General features: G+C 27.7%; 1 protein-coding gene across 1 annotated transcript; it reads left to right on the top strand.

Annotated features, from left to right (window-relative positions):
• Positions 1-407: 407 nt before the first annotated feature.
• LOC141711847 (zinc finger A20 and AN1 domain-containing stress-associated protein 4-like) lies at positions 408-1,494 on the top strand. Its single transcript, XM_074514531.1, has one exon. The coding sequence runs from the start codon at positions 834-836 to the stop codon at positions 1,311-1,313; it is 480 nt and encodes a 159-aa protein (XP_074370632.1). The 5' UTR covers positions 408-833; the 3' UTR covers positions 1,314-1,494.
• Positions 1,495-18,071: the final 16,577 nt, after the last annotated feature.

An 18,071-nucleotide genomic window follows, 5' to 3' on the forward strand; every position in this document is an offset into this window, starting at 1 on the left:
ATAAATTTTATAAGTATTTTCGATATTATCGTATGTGAAATTTTTAGTTAAAATTGGGTTAATTTGACCGTAAAGAGTCAAACAAAACAAATAAATTGGGATTGAGGTAGTAGTTAATTAAAGATCGCTCAATTGGGCTTTAAGCCCATTTAAGCGCACTTTCTTAGGCAACAATCCTCTTTTTTCACCGCCCAACACTCAACTTTCCTTTTTGGACCCCTCCTCCTAACCTGTACTTCCATTGTGTTTAGCCACGCGTCTCATTTCCTCCGGTTTCAATTATTTTTTTGTCGGCACCTACAATCGCAGGATCGCACCATTTTTATGGATTATTATATTTTAAATATTTTTTTCTGAAAACTTAATTCATAAATATCCCTCCATTCATTCATGTAGCCTAACAGTGAAGATGATTAACAATTAACACATAAACGAGCGATCCTCCTTTTTGGCTCGTACCAGCCTGTTCTCACTTTGATCATGTGTTCCTCATCTTTTTATTTATGAATTTACTTGTCCAATCATTTACTATTTTCATTAATAACATAATCAAATAGGATAATCACCAAATTAAGAATCAGTCATGCCTGTTAGATTATGATAATCAACCCACATCATTTCTTAATATTATTTGTGCCATTTCTTGGTCCCTTCCTCCCCCTATCATTTCCCCCTCTTTTTCTTCTCCGTGATTCCTCTCCTCTCTCTCTCTCACATCAACAATAACAACAACCCTATTTATCCCTCTCTTTCTACAAAATTCTCCCGAAAAAATCAAAACTTACACAAATCTTTATAAATTTATATATACTTCGACATAACAAATATTTATTATGGCAGAAGAGCATGGATGTCGAGCTCCAGAAGGCCACCGTCTATGTGCTAATAACTGCGGTTTTTTCGGCAGCCCTGCAACACAAAATTTCTGTTCAAAATGTTACCGTGACATTTCTATGAAATTAGAGCAAGAAAACTCCGCAAAATCCGCCGTCGAAAACTCTCTTTTTCCGGCGGCCGTGGTGGAACCGTCGTCTGACGCCACCGTGTCGGTACCGGAGAAGTCCGAGGATGTACGGACATCCGAGGTGGCAGCTAAGGCTGGAACGTCGGGTGTTGTGAAGTCAAACAAGTGCATGGCATGCAGGAAACGGGTCGGGTTGATGGGTTTCACGTGTCGGTGCGGGATTACGTTTTGCGGGACCCATAGGTACCCGGAACAACATGGGTGTACATTTGATTTTAAGGCGGCTGGGAGAGAGGTTATTGCCAAGGAAAATCCTGTGATTAAGGCTGAGAAATTGGCCAAAATTTGATATTAAATTCCAGCCGTTGGATGGTGTCCTGGGGGTGATAATGAAGGGGCGGGATTGATTATGGGGATGGGCTCGTTATTTACGATATTTGTATTACTACTACCTTTTTTTAATTTTAATTTTATTTTATGAAGCTGCGAATCAAGTGCGTGATGTAAATAATAATGTTCATGTTTTAAAAGGGTGGTTGTGTTGATGATTTGATAAATGGGATTTTTCTAGAATTTTTTTTTCAGATTTGTCGCTGCGTCCGTTAAAAACAATGTGAAGTTGAATAATGCATACAAAACCGAAGTCGGCCGTTCTTGTCCATACATGTATGGGTTCTAAAATATTTGGAGCTTCAGAGCAATTACAACCACGTTTTCTATATTGATTATCTAAAATAATGTATAATAATCGTTCTTTAAATTTTGATTTTTGAAGTTAAAGAAAACACTGAGGAACACTGAGGAGATGGGAAACACTGAAATTATATTGTGGAATAAAAAGGACGGGAGGGAGATTGAGGGAGAGGCAAGAGAAGCGGGAGAGGGCGGGAGTCTAGCTGGACTTTTTTTACCGAATGGGCTTTTCTAGTGAATATACAAAACTCATATATAAAACTCAAAAAATATAGATCATGAGAAGGATGCTTTGGAGAAGGTAAATCACCTTTCATTCTCTATAATTTTGGTGTCACTTCAATTATATATAATGAGAGGTAATGGTTGGAGTTGCTTTTACCCTAAGCCCAGAGCTAGAAGGTGAAGCTTAGCGTAAATCTAAAAGTGATCCAAAAATTACTTTTACCTTGAGCCCTAGAGCTAGAATGTGAAGCTTAGTGATCCAAAAATTCAAAATTGGAGCACATTATCCCAAATTTAATTTCAACATGATGCAAATGGTGAACCTAATCCAAATTTAGATCATTTGATTTTATATAAAATAATAGTTTTGTTATTTGTAATTTATGAGATTTTAAATTGATTTTTGATTATTTAATTATATAATTAATAGTTAACACAATTTATTTTTAAAATAAAACTAAAAATAATGAGAAAACATAATTTCATTAAAATTTTAAAATAAAAAATGAATATGCACATATTGCACTTACAGATGTATTAATTGAGTATTTGTGAGAAGAAAATACACTAATTCAAAAAATTAGTGTATATGAATGATATTTTGTATGTTAATTACTGTAATAAATGTGTTTTTCGTGAATTAAGTGCACAATTTTATTATTTTTATGTCTACTAATTTTTCTTGATTTAATTAATCTATGAAATGTTATATAAATTGTTAATAATGATTAAATGATAAATTTAAGATAAAATTGCTTAATATGATATTTATATATTATTCTATGTAAAAAGTAATTTAGATCAAATATTTGGATTAAAATTTTGGGGTTGATCAAATTTGGATATTGATCCAAATTTGAATTTTTTGACCAGGAGATGGCCTAGCTTAAACCATCTGACATGTTTAATAAATTTATTACTACCTCGTCCCCATTGTATGCGTTCACTATTTAGAGGCATTTCGAGACTTATATAAATTATAGTTTCATAATATATTTTTAATTTTTTTTTCTTTTGAATAAAAGTTTAAACATAAAATTTTTATTTAGGAAAAAAAATTTAAAAAAATATTACGAAGTTATGTTTTAAATAAGTATTAAAAACGTGTCAAAAAGTAACTATAAAATTTAATGGGACAGAGAAGTAATCACCAATTTTACACCAACATTAGTGGAAAAATTTGCACTGAGCTTCTAGAAACTGGACCAACTCAAACAAAAAAACTGGACCAACTCAAACAAAAAATTTTGAACTAACGTGTTCACTTCAGCTCAAGGATTATTGATTAAAAAATAAATAAAATTATATCCTATATATAATTAGTATAGAGCAGTTAATATATTACATTTATATATGGTTTGGTTGTCATGACTAATAATATCATTTCACATGTGTTAAAGTAAAAGTTAATATTATTTCTAATACATTTATAATAAGTAGTGATATTAAAATGCAATCAATTTAAATCAAAATATTATAATATATGAAAATAGTAATGTAATTTAAAATATATAAGCACTACAAAATAAATATAAAAAACATGAAAATATATTATAAATTATTTGGCATGTTTAAAAATATATTTTATATAATATAATTTAAAAAGATATATATTTGAGAAAATAATAATAACAAACAAGTAAAATTAAATTTTTATCACACTATTTTTTTTGTAAAATAATTTAAATTAAAATATTATCATATATCAAAATAATAATATAATTTAAAATATATAAGCACTACAAAACAAATATAAAAAAACTTGAAAATATATTATATTTATTTGAAATGTTTAAAATTATATTTTATATTATATAATTTAAAAATTTATATATTAGACAAAATAATAATAACAAGCACATAAAAATAAATTTTATCACACAATTTTTGTTAAAATAATATTCATCACATAGAATGGTTATAATTTTTTTTTAAGATTACTTTAAAATTTTAGTTACAAATTTAACTAGACATGTATTCCCAATATTTATGCTAAAAAATTAAAATAAATTAAAATATATAATTTAAAATTATAAAAGAAGTAGATATTTTAATTGATTGAAATTAATATTTTTCAATAATAGAGTTGTAAATAAGTTAAAAATATATTTTATATAATATAATTTAAAAGAATATAAATAAGAGAAAATAATAATTATAAACATGTAAAAATAAATTTTACTACACTTAATAATATAATAATCACCATATAAACATGTTATGAACAAAACTTTTAAGGTGATTTTGATATAATTTAAAAGGATATAAATATGAGAAAATATTAATTATAAACATGTAAAAAGAAATTTTACTACACTTAATAAAAATAATAATCATCATATAAACATGTTATGAAAAAAAATAGGGTGATTTTGAATTTTTAGTTAGAAATTTCAATACAAAAAATCTCAATTTTAATGCTAGAAAATTAAACACAAATCATCAACTATAATGTAAAATTATACAAACTAGATAATTAGATTTATTTAATTTAATATTTTACAAAAATATAGTTGTAAATAAGTTAAAAATAATAATTTCTCTGAAAAAACGAAAAAATTATTATATAGTATAACAATGATACTAAAAAAAAGCTACAAACTCTTTTAATTTCAAAATTACAAAAACGCAAAAATATATCAAATTTACATTTTGAAATTAAATAAAATTATATATATATATATATATGTTTGTGTGTGTATGTATTAGTAAAAGTAAATGAAATCAAATTATAAGACTAAATTAGCAAATATAACAATTTCTAGAAGAAAATTAAAAATTATAAAAGCTATTATAAATAATGTAATTTCATAGGTGTTAAAATCATATTAAAACAACACCTTACTTCCAATGAATAAATTGTGTAAAAGTTAATATTGTTTCTAATACATTCAGAGTTCTATGGAGTCCACAATTTTGTTGCCTCGGAGTCCATTTACATTCTGCAAATAAAATATCTTGTAAAACGTGTTATTTTGCAAAACATGTCACACAAATAGCATAACTTTAACAAAATCATGTAAATCTCATATATTTACAGTACAATATATATTTTCTGCAATATGTTCTGCAACATGAACATTTATGTTCTGCAAACTAAATATGTTTTGTACAATAATATATTTTTGTAATGTTCTGCTTATAAAATATATGCAATCTACAAGATTTTTAATAGAATAGTGATGTTTGTCGAAAAATAATATGTTTTGCAATATTTTAAGCTATATTTTACTTGCAGAACATATATGGACTCCGAGGGACTCCAATTAAAACTGGACTCCATAGAACTTTACTCTACATTCATAATAATTAAGTATTCATTGTAAAATGCAATTAATTTCAATTAAAATATAATAATATATCAAAATAATAATATAATTTAAAATATATAATAAATATATATAAATTGCAAATAAAATATTAAAATTTAAATAATCAAATGAAAGGAAAACCGAAAAATATACCATGTTTATACATGCGATATATTAATCATAACATAAACATTGCAAAACAAATATAGATAACATGAAAATATATTATATAATTACTTGACATATTTAAAAATATATTTCATACAAATAAAATAAATAGCAATTAATTTAAGTTAAAATATTATAATTATATCAAAATATTAATATAATTTAAAATATATAATACATAAATAGATATAAATTTCAAAGAAAATATAAAATGTAAATAATTAAATTAACAGGAATACTAAAATAGATAACATATTTATAAATAAGATATAATAACCATGACAAAAGCACTACAAAATAAATATAAAAAAAACTTGAAAATCTATTATAAATTTCTTGGCATGTTTAAAAATATATTTATATAATATAATTTAAAAAGATATATATTAGATAAAAATAATAGTAACAAACTTGTAAAAATAAATTTATCACATTATTTTTTCGTAAAATAATAATCATCACATAGAAATATTATAAAAAAACTTTTAAGAAAAATTTAAATTTTTAGTTACAAATTTCACTACACGTCTATTTCCGATATTTATGCTAAAAAATTAAAATTAATTAACATATATAATGTAAAATTATACAAAAAGTAAAAATTTAGTTTGATTGAAATTAATATTTTTCAAAAATAGAGTTGTAAATAAGTTAAAAAATATTATATAAATAAGAGAAGATAATAACTATAAACTTGTAAAAAATAAATTTTACTACACTTAAAAAAAATAATAATCACCATATAAACATGTTATGAAACAAACTTTTAAGGTGATTTTGATATAATTTAAAAGGATAAAAATTAAAGAAAATAATAATTATAAACATGTAAAAATAAATTTTGCTACACTTAATAAAATTATAATCACCATAAAAACTTTTCTGGTGATTTTGAATTTTTAATTACAAATTTCAACAAAAATATTCTCAATATTTATGCTAAAAAATTAAACACAAATGAGCAAATATAATGTAAAATTATACAAAAAGTAGATATTTAGATTTATTGAAGTTAATATTTTGCAAAAAATATAGTTGTAAATATGTTAAAAATAATAATTTCACTAAAATAAATGATAAAATTATTGTATGCTGTATAACAATGATACTAAAAAAACTACGAACTCTGTTAATTTCAAAATTACAAAAACGTAGAAATATATCAAATTCACATTCTAAAATTAATTAAAATTATATATATATATATATATATATATGTGTGTGTATTACTTATAAGACTAAATTAGCAAATATTCCAATTTTAAAAGAAAATTAAAAATTATAAAAGTATTTAAAAAGCAGGATTATAAAGCTAGTATTAGTCGGAAACTATGGAGATTTTTATATGGGCCTAAAAGCTGGCCCACTAACTTTGGAGACGAAGGAGCCTAAAGGTCTAAATTTGAATTGATTGTGATTTAAATTCATCTAAAAGTTATCTAAATCTCAATCAAAATTTGAACTGATTAATAATATAGGTCCAAATTTAGACCGACACTATTCATCGATCCAAATTTGGACCGAGGTGAATGATAATTTTTAGTATATTTGCTTTAATTTATTACATAAAATTTTGATTTCGAGTGTTTATAAATGTAATTAACCAATTATGAGACATTATTATTAATTATTTAACACATTCAAACATTAAAATAACTATTACAACACATAACTCAATTTGAAACAGAACATAAACGAAATTTAATGTGAACTAAATTATCAATTTAGTCCGATAAATTAAATTATATAAGATTATATCTTATATCATATAAAAATAAAATATTTATAATTAGAAAGGCTTAAAATATTAAAAATAAATATTTTAACATTTGGACGGAAGACTGAAATTTAAATTAAGCTGTTGGAGTTAAGAAATGGGTTAGGTCCAATTTTGAAATAACTTTTGACCAAAATTTGGAGTTAACTCTTGTAGTTGCTCTAAGAGCCTCTCCCGGTTTCTTAATTGGCTCTTAGATATAAAAGAATAAAGTTTCTAAGATAGACGGTAGGAATTTTTTTTAAGGTAATCATTAATTTTGGTGTTTAATAACTTACTTTTTAATTTTAAAGTCATGCAAAATATATGATACATAAATATTTAATAATAAATGATTATAATTATTTATTTAAATGTATTTGTGCTAATCTTAAAAAAATTATCCTAAAAACTAACCTTAGAATCCTTATTTTCTAAATATAATATAAAAAATATGACAGATAACAAGTTAGGACATAATTTTCCATGTCAACTTCAACAACACTCTTTAATTTGCATTCTAAATTAATAATTTTTTCATATTTTAAATTAAGCATGACAAAAATTTGAACTTAGACACGTGCAAACGAAGATTTTATCAATAAAAAGAAATTAAGAGTTATCTAGTGACTCTTAAAATAAAGAAGAAATAAAAAGTTCTTAAGATTTGTAAAAGTCACTAGAATTTTATTATGGAGTTTTATTTTTTTAACAGTCTTAATATTTGATTTAACAATTTATTTGAAAAGTCTATTGCATATACTTTAAAGATATATGGTCGACAAAGTGAGTTAGAGGAAGTCCAACGGTACTATTTATATGGTCTCTTAACTTTGATTATAAGAATTTTATGCTTCAACAACATGTTAGTACTTTCTTAGAAAAGTTAAGAGATTACTCTCATTTTTTTTAAGTATTTGCCTCACTTTTGGATCCTATAGCTATTAATTTATAATATATTAGGAGAATACTATCTCTTTCTCTCTCTTAAATATTAAATTATAATTGATGCAATATATTTTTAATAATAAAATATTAAATAAGGAACAAGTATAAGTAGTATTGTAATAGACAAACATTCTTATTTATTTTAATTCATAAATAACTAATTTTTATATTATATCTGAGAATTTGGCTAAGAGGCAGTTGGACTTGGTATAATAAGACACTCGTCCACGCCCTCAAAATCAATTAACTGTCAATAAATTTCGTTACAATATTCAAAATTAGTTTTTTATGTTCCAAGTTTGAGTATATCAATGAAAATAATCATTTAAAAAAATACTCATTGGGTACTTGATAGCTCATTTTATAGTTTGTGAATTGAGTATCTTAAATTTTTATTTCGGAATACTTATTTATGAATTTAATAGATATTTGCTAATTGGGTATACAAATTATTAAAATTTGTCATCCTTATAAAAATTATTATTTTTGTTATTTTTCGCCAAAAATTTATTACTTTTAACTTTTTTTTCTTTTTTCTTAATAAATTACATCATAGTTCATGAATATTTTTTTTTCAATCCGAGTTCCCTATCATACTACAAAAAGTATCTTTTAAATTTCAATAAATGAATAATTTTGTTAAATAGGATCAAAAAGTTTTTGACGGAGTGTAATGTGGATTCCTTTACTAGAGGTTTAATTGTATATCACTGATCATATGGAGCAAAAATGTAATATCATGGATAATACTATGGGCCCTGTTGGGATTTCTTAAAAAAATTCTTAAAAAATATAATTTATGATTTAAAGTTGAAAATTGTAATATAAATCATGTGAAAATTGTAATTTATAAGTTATTTAGGTGTTTGAATTATTTTATATATAAGTGACTCAAAAGTTAATATTGTGTTTGGTAAATCATAACTTATAAGTTATATTCTTTATGAAACATAATTAAAATACAAATTACTAATTACATGAATTTAAAATTTTAATACTTGAATTTCAATTTAAAAAAGAGAAAATTTAAAAACAATAATAATGATCTCAGGATAAAATTATATAAAATACAATATTCATCTCGACACAAATAAAATTATAATATTGATCGGTCTGAAAAAAAAATTATAATTAGATTGATTTAGTTTGGTGATTATAATGTTCTCGGGTTAAAATAAAAATATACTATTAAAACAGGTTAAAACATAATTTAAATTAAAAGATGACTAATCATTATTATTTAATTTTGGGACCTGTTTATTTTTATTTTTTCTATTATAAAATCAATTTTTTTACTGGTTATTTTATTTAGTAATATTATAATTAATATTACTCGTTAATTTTTTTAATATAATAGAAAATGCGGAGCAAAGCAGCGAATTGGGTGGGGAGAATGAAAAAGTAAAATGACCGATGTTAGCGTCCCCTAACTTTCAAATTCTAAAGGAAAATGAGTTGAATATGACCGTTATACTAATTTGCCAAACAGTCAGTGATATTGTACAATGGGCTTTTATGATCATATAATTCCTAAATATGGTAACCCAAACATACACTATACCTGTCCAGGATTCCAAAGTGGGCTTACAAGGAACCAGTCCTTCCATTTACAAAATAAATCATATATAAGTTTCACAAGGTCATAAATGATGATATTGTCGGCTTTGATTAAATTATAAAATGAACATATATAAGGTCCACAAGGTCATAAATTTCAAACCCTGACCTGGTAAATAAAAATAGTAAAACCCCACTTTAATTTGTCGATGCTTCGTATATTATTTGACGTTTTGATTTTTGGCACAAGATGTATAGTTAGAATTAATATATTTTTTTAATATTTTTTTTCCTAAATTAAAAATTTGATGGTATATTTCTATTATTAAAAAAAGTTAAATTTTAATTATATATATATAATCAAAACACGTATAAATATTTGTTAAAATTAAAATATCAAATAATAAAAAAACAAACTGAATAACAACACATCGAGTCATCGGCAAATGCGACCACCTTAAACATAGCCACTAAAAATAAGTCCAAGAGTGTATTAGTAGATGCCTAGTAAATATTATAAAATATAATATTTAAGACAATGTTTTTGCATATTAAATTCAACAACATGCCTTATTTGTGCCTTGTTATTACAATAATAATATATGCAAATAATAATTGAAGGGAAATGAAAAAAGTGAGAAGAAAGTGATGTTCAAAAAAGGAGAGAAACAAATATTTTATTGATATAAATTGTATATGGCATACAAAGTGGTGTCGTATAAATAAGGCACATCATGAATGTCGTAATGTTTTAAAGTATCACTGGGACATTGTTGAAAACTCAATTATTCAAAATGCCTTAAAATTTAATTTAAACAATAATTTAATACACTCTTGGACTTTCTCCAAGAGCAACTCCAACAAGCTTCCCAATTTTGGACACCTAAAATATATTAAACTAATGATTCCCTAAATTATAGGGGTCAAAAAGTTATTTCTTTAACAATTTTCCATATATTGGTTCCTTGGTTCCCTATATTTCAAAAGTAATATTTAATTGATAATTTAAAATTAGAACGAAATTATATTAACAGCTATTTTTCCAACGGCTCTATTTTAACGACTATATTGCAACGATTATATTCAAACGTTTATATTCTAACGGCTATATTCTAATGGTTATATTTTAATATGTTATATATATAGGTTATATATTTGTTAGAAGTCTCGACATATTGTCCAAACACACTTGAATTCATTCCACGATGTCAAGTAATATTCGAATTAACCATGAATTGACAAATGCAAATTAAGAAGAAGCTCAAGCCCTGCTAACGATGACTAATGTTGCTTATCAATATCATCAACAACATAGAGAAAATGGCATTGCATTATGATGGATCGGTGATGAATCATCGTGTGTTTAATCGAAATAGAGAAGAAGGTAATGCTAGACGTTAACATGATTACTTTTCTGATACATGAACATATCCAGATGAATCTTTCATAGAAGATTTCGGATACGTCGATCATTATTACTAGGAATTCAAGAAGCAGTTGCAGTTCATGATAATTACTTTACTCAAAGAAGTAATGCAGCTGGAGTTCGTGGATTATCATCTTTGTAAAAAATAACAGCAACACTTAAAATGCTTGTATATGGTGAAATTCAAACGCACAATCAATATATTCGATAATCTAACTGTTAAAACGAATTTGACCGTCTCTTTTGTAAATTGTACAGTCCCTTTAGCGAATAAGACAGACTGTGAGACATACACAATTAATTCTGTAGAATGTAAATTTACAAAAAAATAAAACAATAATAATCAGAAATAAAAAAATGATGCAGACCACCAAGAGTTTTCACTTGGTTCGGCCCCTACTCCTAGTCTATGGCCTACATCTAAGTCCCCATAACAACTAGTATAGAGAATGTATTATATCAACTTCAATAAAAGAAGTTACAATCTTTCTTGATTAAAACGGATAGCCACGAGAGAACGGTTTCCACTAGCACACTTGCTACCTAGCACTACTGCTACTACCTAGCCCACTGCCTATCTTGGTTAATCCTTTGAAATCAAAACCTTGCCACAACCCAGCATAAGTTGATATGAATACTCGCAATGAATAATAATGAAAGTGTACAACTCAAACTAGCTTCTTGTTTGACTGGATATTCAAGGGAAATAAAAAAAAGTTTTAAGAATGTATATGGATAGATCGTGAAAGCATTAGTTGTAATCTGAAAACATGAGATGTGTCTTCTTATTTGATAGGATATTCAAGAGAATGAAATGAAAAGAATTTTTCAAAGAATAAAGATAAAATATGGAATAAGCACTTTTTTTAATCTAAAAAATAAGATGTGTATTTATACACACAAGTGTAACGGGTTTGATTTTCAAAATAAAGAAGAGATAAGATTGAATAATCCGTTTGTTTGAAAATATTTGAATAATTTTTTTGTAAAACAACTCGGAGATAGAATCGGTACTCTCGTTCCTAGCGGTTCTAGCTCTTATTCCCTCTCATACGATCGTTATAGTTGGTTAGGATAAAATAAGTCTTAGAGAGGATGAGCTTTGAAGAGATCAAAATAGAGTTTGTTTTGGGGATAAACTTGTTACCAGTCAAATACAAATACAAACCAACCTTATCACTTAAGATAACTATCTAACTAGTTTGCATTTAATCAGACATCTTAATATAAATCATCATCAGAAACCTACAAATCAACATATGGCACTCCAGCTAATGTTATTGATGATTATGTCCTAATTGGAGAAAGCACAACAACTGAGAGTTTGAGAAGATTTGTTAAAGCAGTTGTCGAATTTTTTGGTAAAGTATATTTGAGACAATCGACAAATGAAGATGTGGCTAAATTGTTGGAGGAATACAAACGCCGCGACTTTCCTGGAAAGTTAGGCAATATCGATTGTATGCATTGGAAGTGGAAAAATTATCCCTCTGCGTGGCAAAGTATGTTTACTAATCATATTCGTGAACCCATTATTATCTTAGAAGCAATAGCTTCAAAAGACTTTTGGATTTGGCATGCATTTTTTGGATTACCTGGATCGTTAAATGACATTAATGTCTTAGATCGATCCAATTTATTTGAAGAATTAGTAGAAGGTCTTGAATCGGATGTGAGATATACTATCAATGGACACGAATATAATATGGACCATTATATTGCTGATGGTATATATCCTTCTTGACCTATGTTTGTTAAAACTATTCAATCCCCTCAAGGAAACAAAAAAAAAGAATTTTGCAGCTGCACAGGAAGCTACTAGAAAAGATGTTGAAAGAGCATTCGGAGTGTTACAAGCTCGATTTGCAATGGTACGCGGACCATCACGCTTTTGGGATGTCGACATATTAAAATATATTATGACGGATTGTATAATTTTGCACAATATGATCGTTGAAGACGAAAGAGAGTTGAACTTTTCAAATGAAAATTATGATTTAGATGAATCCGTATCTTTAGTTTCTACCTGTCGCACTCGTACCAATAATTTTTACGAAATTTATACAGGTGCATCAACGAATTTGAGTTAAACAGACTCATTTCAATTGTAAAATGATCTCGTGAATTAAGAGGGAGTGTATTTATTTATTTATTTATAATTTCTTTTTTATTATTGTATCATGATGTACTTTTTTATCAAGTGTTGTCCTCGTTTACTCTTTTATGTCGTGTATTCATGTAGTTCAATAAAAAAATATATTTTGAATATTTTGGATAATTTTTTATGATAAATAAATTCATAAATATTTTTATTTTATATAAACTAGAAATTTAATAATTTATTTACACATTGTTAAGTTTTATATTACTAATTTATTACAGTTAGAGTTAATTAACAAATTTTTAAACAAAATAAAAAAGAACATTAAAAAAACACAACCAACCATGTATTATACACAACGTCACTACATACACTAGCCAACAGAAAGGGAAAAAATATTCTGGCAAAAATATTTCGACAGGGAAGAACCAAAGGAGTATAGAAATTAAGAAATAGAGGTATAGAAGAGAGGTAAGTGACATGGCATGAAATAGGTGAGCAATTTTGATTACCGAAAATTGAGGTTTGGCTTTCTCTCACCTAAATTTTTTTAATAGAGGAGAAGATTGTTGGAGGGGTTTTTTTATGAGCAAACCCTTATTCCGTCACATGGGCATACTGTAGGTAAGGATTCTTAACTCTTGGAGTTGCTTTAAGTTGGTGTTCACTGTATGTTCATAACCAAAGGGTTGCAAAATAGTGCATTCTCAAAAATCAAAATACGAGAGGTTCAACACCAGCCCCCGTTGATCGTAATTTCAACACTAAGGTTATATTTTTAACAAAGTAATAGTCTTACGTATTGAGTAACAAGGTCAACACAAGGTCAACTGTCAAGGGCATTATAGTAATTAAGTGTATAAAATTTAGGGTACTATGATCATTTCATGTAATAAGCTTGTTAGAGAGTTTGTTACAGAATGAGAGAGTGCATCTCAGTTATATTAGCTTGAACATTCTCATTTTCCGATTAAGATGATGTAATTGTAATTTCTTGAGATATTTACAATATTAAAATCTTCAATTGCTTTGCATTTCTTTATGGTATCAGAGCAGTAATTGATTGATTCAATCACTGTATTATCATTTTGAAGGAAGATTACGAGTTGCTTGATAATCATCTTGTGATTGTTTTGCTGAGATTTGTTGTTAAAATTAAGCTTTCAAGTTCACAACAATGGTGTCTAGCAGTCGTTTTTCGTTTGCGATGCAAAATTTTCCGTTTCTTCATCCGAGTGACGGACCTACATCAATTAGTGTCTCGAAGCTCCAAGGTGCAGGAGATTACAGAACCTGAAAGTGATCCATGGAGATTCAATTATCTTCGAAGAGAAAGCTAAGGTTCGTGAAAGGAATAGAAGTACGAAGTGCAACTGATAATATCGAAGCAGTGTAGTGGGATACATGTAACAATATGGTAATTTCTTGGATTCATAACAATATTTATGATTCAATTAAGAAGTCTATATTGTTTGTTAATTCTGCTGCTGAGATCTAGAAATCACTTGAACAATGATTTCAAGTTATTAATGGATCACGTAAATACAAGCTTAATCGAGAGATTTTTAGTCTAAAACAGAATGGATCATCTCTAGTTGAATATTATATTAGTACAATATGGGAAGAACTAGAGGATATAAACGTACATCCTCTGATTCGTACTGTGAGTGAAGATATTCAGTCAATTTTAAATGCTTTAGATGTGCAAAAGCAAGAAACTAAACTATTTCAATTTCTGAATAGATTAGATGAGGATTATAACTCACAGAGAAGTCAAATTTTAATGAAGAGTTTGTTACCTAGTGTAGAGGTAGCGTGTTCTTTGATTCAACAAGACGAATCACAGAGAGAAACTATGAAGTCACCTGAGATGCTTGCAATATTTAGTATAATGAGTGATAGGAATACATATCGAGTTCGAGGTTTTGTATCTGTCTGTTCAGAGTGTGGAGGTAAAGGTCACACAAAAGATAATTGTTGGAAGATAAGTGGTTACCCTAGGTGGCACAGTAAGTTCAGGAGAGGAGGAAATCAAAAAGGATCATATATGAATAAAGGTCAAAATACTAATAAAAGTCAGAGTTATAGCAGGATTACTAATTCAGACGTGTTTTGGGTAATGGTCTGAGATTACTGGGAGTTTTGTATGTTCCAAAGTTTCATCACAAGTTGATTTCCATTCACATGCTGGCACAGGATAATGAATGTCATGTGATGTTTCATCCTAGTAAGTGTTTGGTTGTTCACAAGGTGAATCGGATAGTGCCTGGAACTGGATATATAAAGAATGGTCTGTATTAATGACTGAAGTGGCTGTGTCTATCAACATGTGCAATCATAATGCCATGTCAAAGGAAAATTCTAAAAATTTTGCTACTAAGTCTGTTTGTGAGTGAGTATGAAACATGGCATAACAGATTAGGACATGCTCCACATGATAAAATAATGCAGATTCAGTCAATCAAGTCAAGGGTTCCGAAAGTTTGGCCACATATTTGTATCACATATCCAATTTACATATTAATAAAACAACCATTCTCTCTAAGTACTTCACATGCTGACAGACCATTTGATTTGGTACATGCAGATATCTGGGGACCTTACAGAGTTTTAACAAAGGGAAAGTATGGATATTTTCTGACATTGGTTGATGATAACTCTAGGATGATTTTTGTTTATTCTAGTTGCATCATAAGTCTGAGTTCTTTTCCACAATGCAAGCATTTTACATTTATGCAGTTACTCATTTTATGGGATACATTAAGACATTAAGAACTGATAATCCTAAGGATTTAAAAGATGGTAATTGCGTGAGGTTTTATGATGATAGAGGTATAGTGCATCAGACTTCATGTCTATATAAACCACAACAGAATGACAGAGTTGAATGCAGGCATATATTTATCCTTGAAATGTCTAGAGCACTAAAGTTTCAGTGAGGGTTTGATATTACATACTGGGGAGACTGTGTGTTAACATCAGTTCATATCATAAATAGATTGCCATCTTCAATATTAAAGAACAAGTCTCCATCTGAGATTATGTATAATAAATCTCCCGATTATACAGAACTCAAAGCATTTGGATGTTTGGTGTTTGCTTCAAATCCTATTGTTCATTCACACAAATTTGAAGCAAGAGGTATTCCTTGTATACTTCTGGGTTATCCACCTAGACAAAAAGGATACAGGTTGATTGACATGGTTACTAAGTCTATTTTTATTACAAGAGTTGTGGTTTATAAAGAAATGTTTCCCTATAATAAACAGTCAACAATGAATGTTCTATCTCCAGCACGTTGATTTGAAAAATCCAGGATCTGGTTTTGATTATGAATTTGAGCTTTTACCTGATATTGTTGAAACTTCAGATAGTGCTGAATCCAACAGTCAAGATCATTTAGATGATGTCAGTCAAACACATTTGGATGATGTTACACAGTCAAGAACTAATGTTATACAATTAGTAACTGATGATCACAGTCAGGAACTGATGATGGATGTAACACAATCAGAAACTGATGGTCATAGTCACGAAACCTTGGAGATCAACTAGAAACAGGAGACCACCTGCTTGGCTGCATACATATGCTTCCAATTTAATAATGGTTTATGTGCCTCAAGTTCAGAATATGGCGGAACGAGAAATTCTATCTGTTTTTTCTTGCTTTCTCACATCTGTGACTACAACTGCTGATTCAACCTCTTCTAAACAAGTTGTTAAGTACTCTCATTGGATTGAAGCTATGAATTGTGAGTTAGAGGCTCTAGAAAGAAATGGTACATAGTTGATAACTTCCTTGCCTCCAGATAAACATGCAATTGGCTGTAAATGGTTGTATAAGACAAAATATAATCATGATGGCAGTATTGATAGATTTAAGAGCAGATTGGTTATTATGGGCTGCAAACAAATTCTTGGAGTTGATTATGGAGAGACATGTGCACGATGTCCACTGTTAGAACTATGGCTGAGCAAAAAACCGATTTAAAACCGTAATCGAACTGAAACCGGAAAAAACCGGAGAAAATCAATCCGAATAAAACCGATCCGAACCCGAAACTGAATTTTTTTAAACCAAACCGACTTAAGAGTTCCGGTTCCGGTTATACGTTCCAACCGAACCGATAAAAACCGAACCGAACCGGTTATTAATATAAATAAATAAATAGTATATATGTATATTATAAATTATATAATTTATGTATATATTTTGAAATGAATAAATATATTAATATATTTTAAAAATAAATTAATACCCGAGTCAGTTCAATATGGAAATACAACTTGGGCTTAGCAACATGCCTTGACGTTGCTATCTGATTTCCAGTGTGGTTAATTCTTTTTTGTTCTTCTGTTCTAAATTTACTCTGGTACTCAGCTTAGTTACAAGTGCAATACTGCAATGACTGATGATATATACATGTGCTTGTTATATTAAATCACGGTGTCACCTGGAAGTATTAATAGTAACATATTACAATTTATGTGCCTGTTATCAGCTACTAGGGGTGTTCACGGTGCGGTGTGGTGCAGTTTGGACCAAAACCACAAACCAAAACGCGGGTGCGGTTTGTCCAAATTCTCAAACCGCAACCGCACCGCGTAAACCTTAAATCGCGCAAACCACACCACGAAAATGCGGTGCGGTGCGGTTTAAGCGGTTTGAGCGGTTTGAGCGCTTTAAGAAAATAATAAATTTTAATGCTGGCAAATTATAATTTTCAAAACATTAGTAAATAAATTAATAAATAAGTTTCAAGTTGATAGTATTACTTCAAAATACAATTTTAGTACATCTGAACCATAAACAACAATTTCTAATTTTGTTTGGCATACATTAGATAAAATTTCAAATTATATTAGTCATTGACAAAAAAAACAATAAACGGTAGCATCCAACCATCCACTGTAAGCTGCAA

This window comes from Apium graveolens, chromosome 3 (assembly GCF_009905375.1).
Source record: "Apium graveolens cultivar Ventura chromosome 3, ASM990537v1, whole genome shotgun sequence".
Classification (NCBI taxonomy): Eukaryota; Viridiplantae; Streptophyta; class Magnoliopsida; order Apiales; family Apiaceae; genus Apium; species Apium graveolens.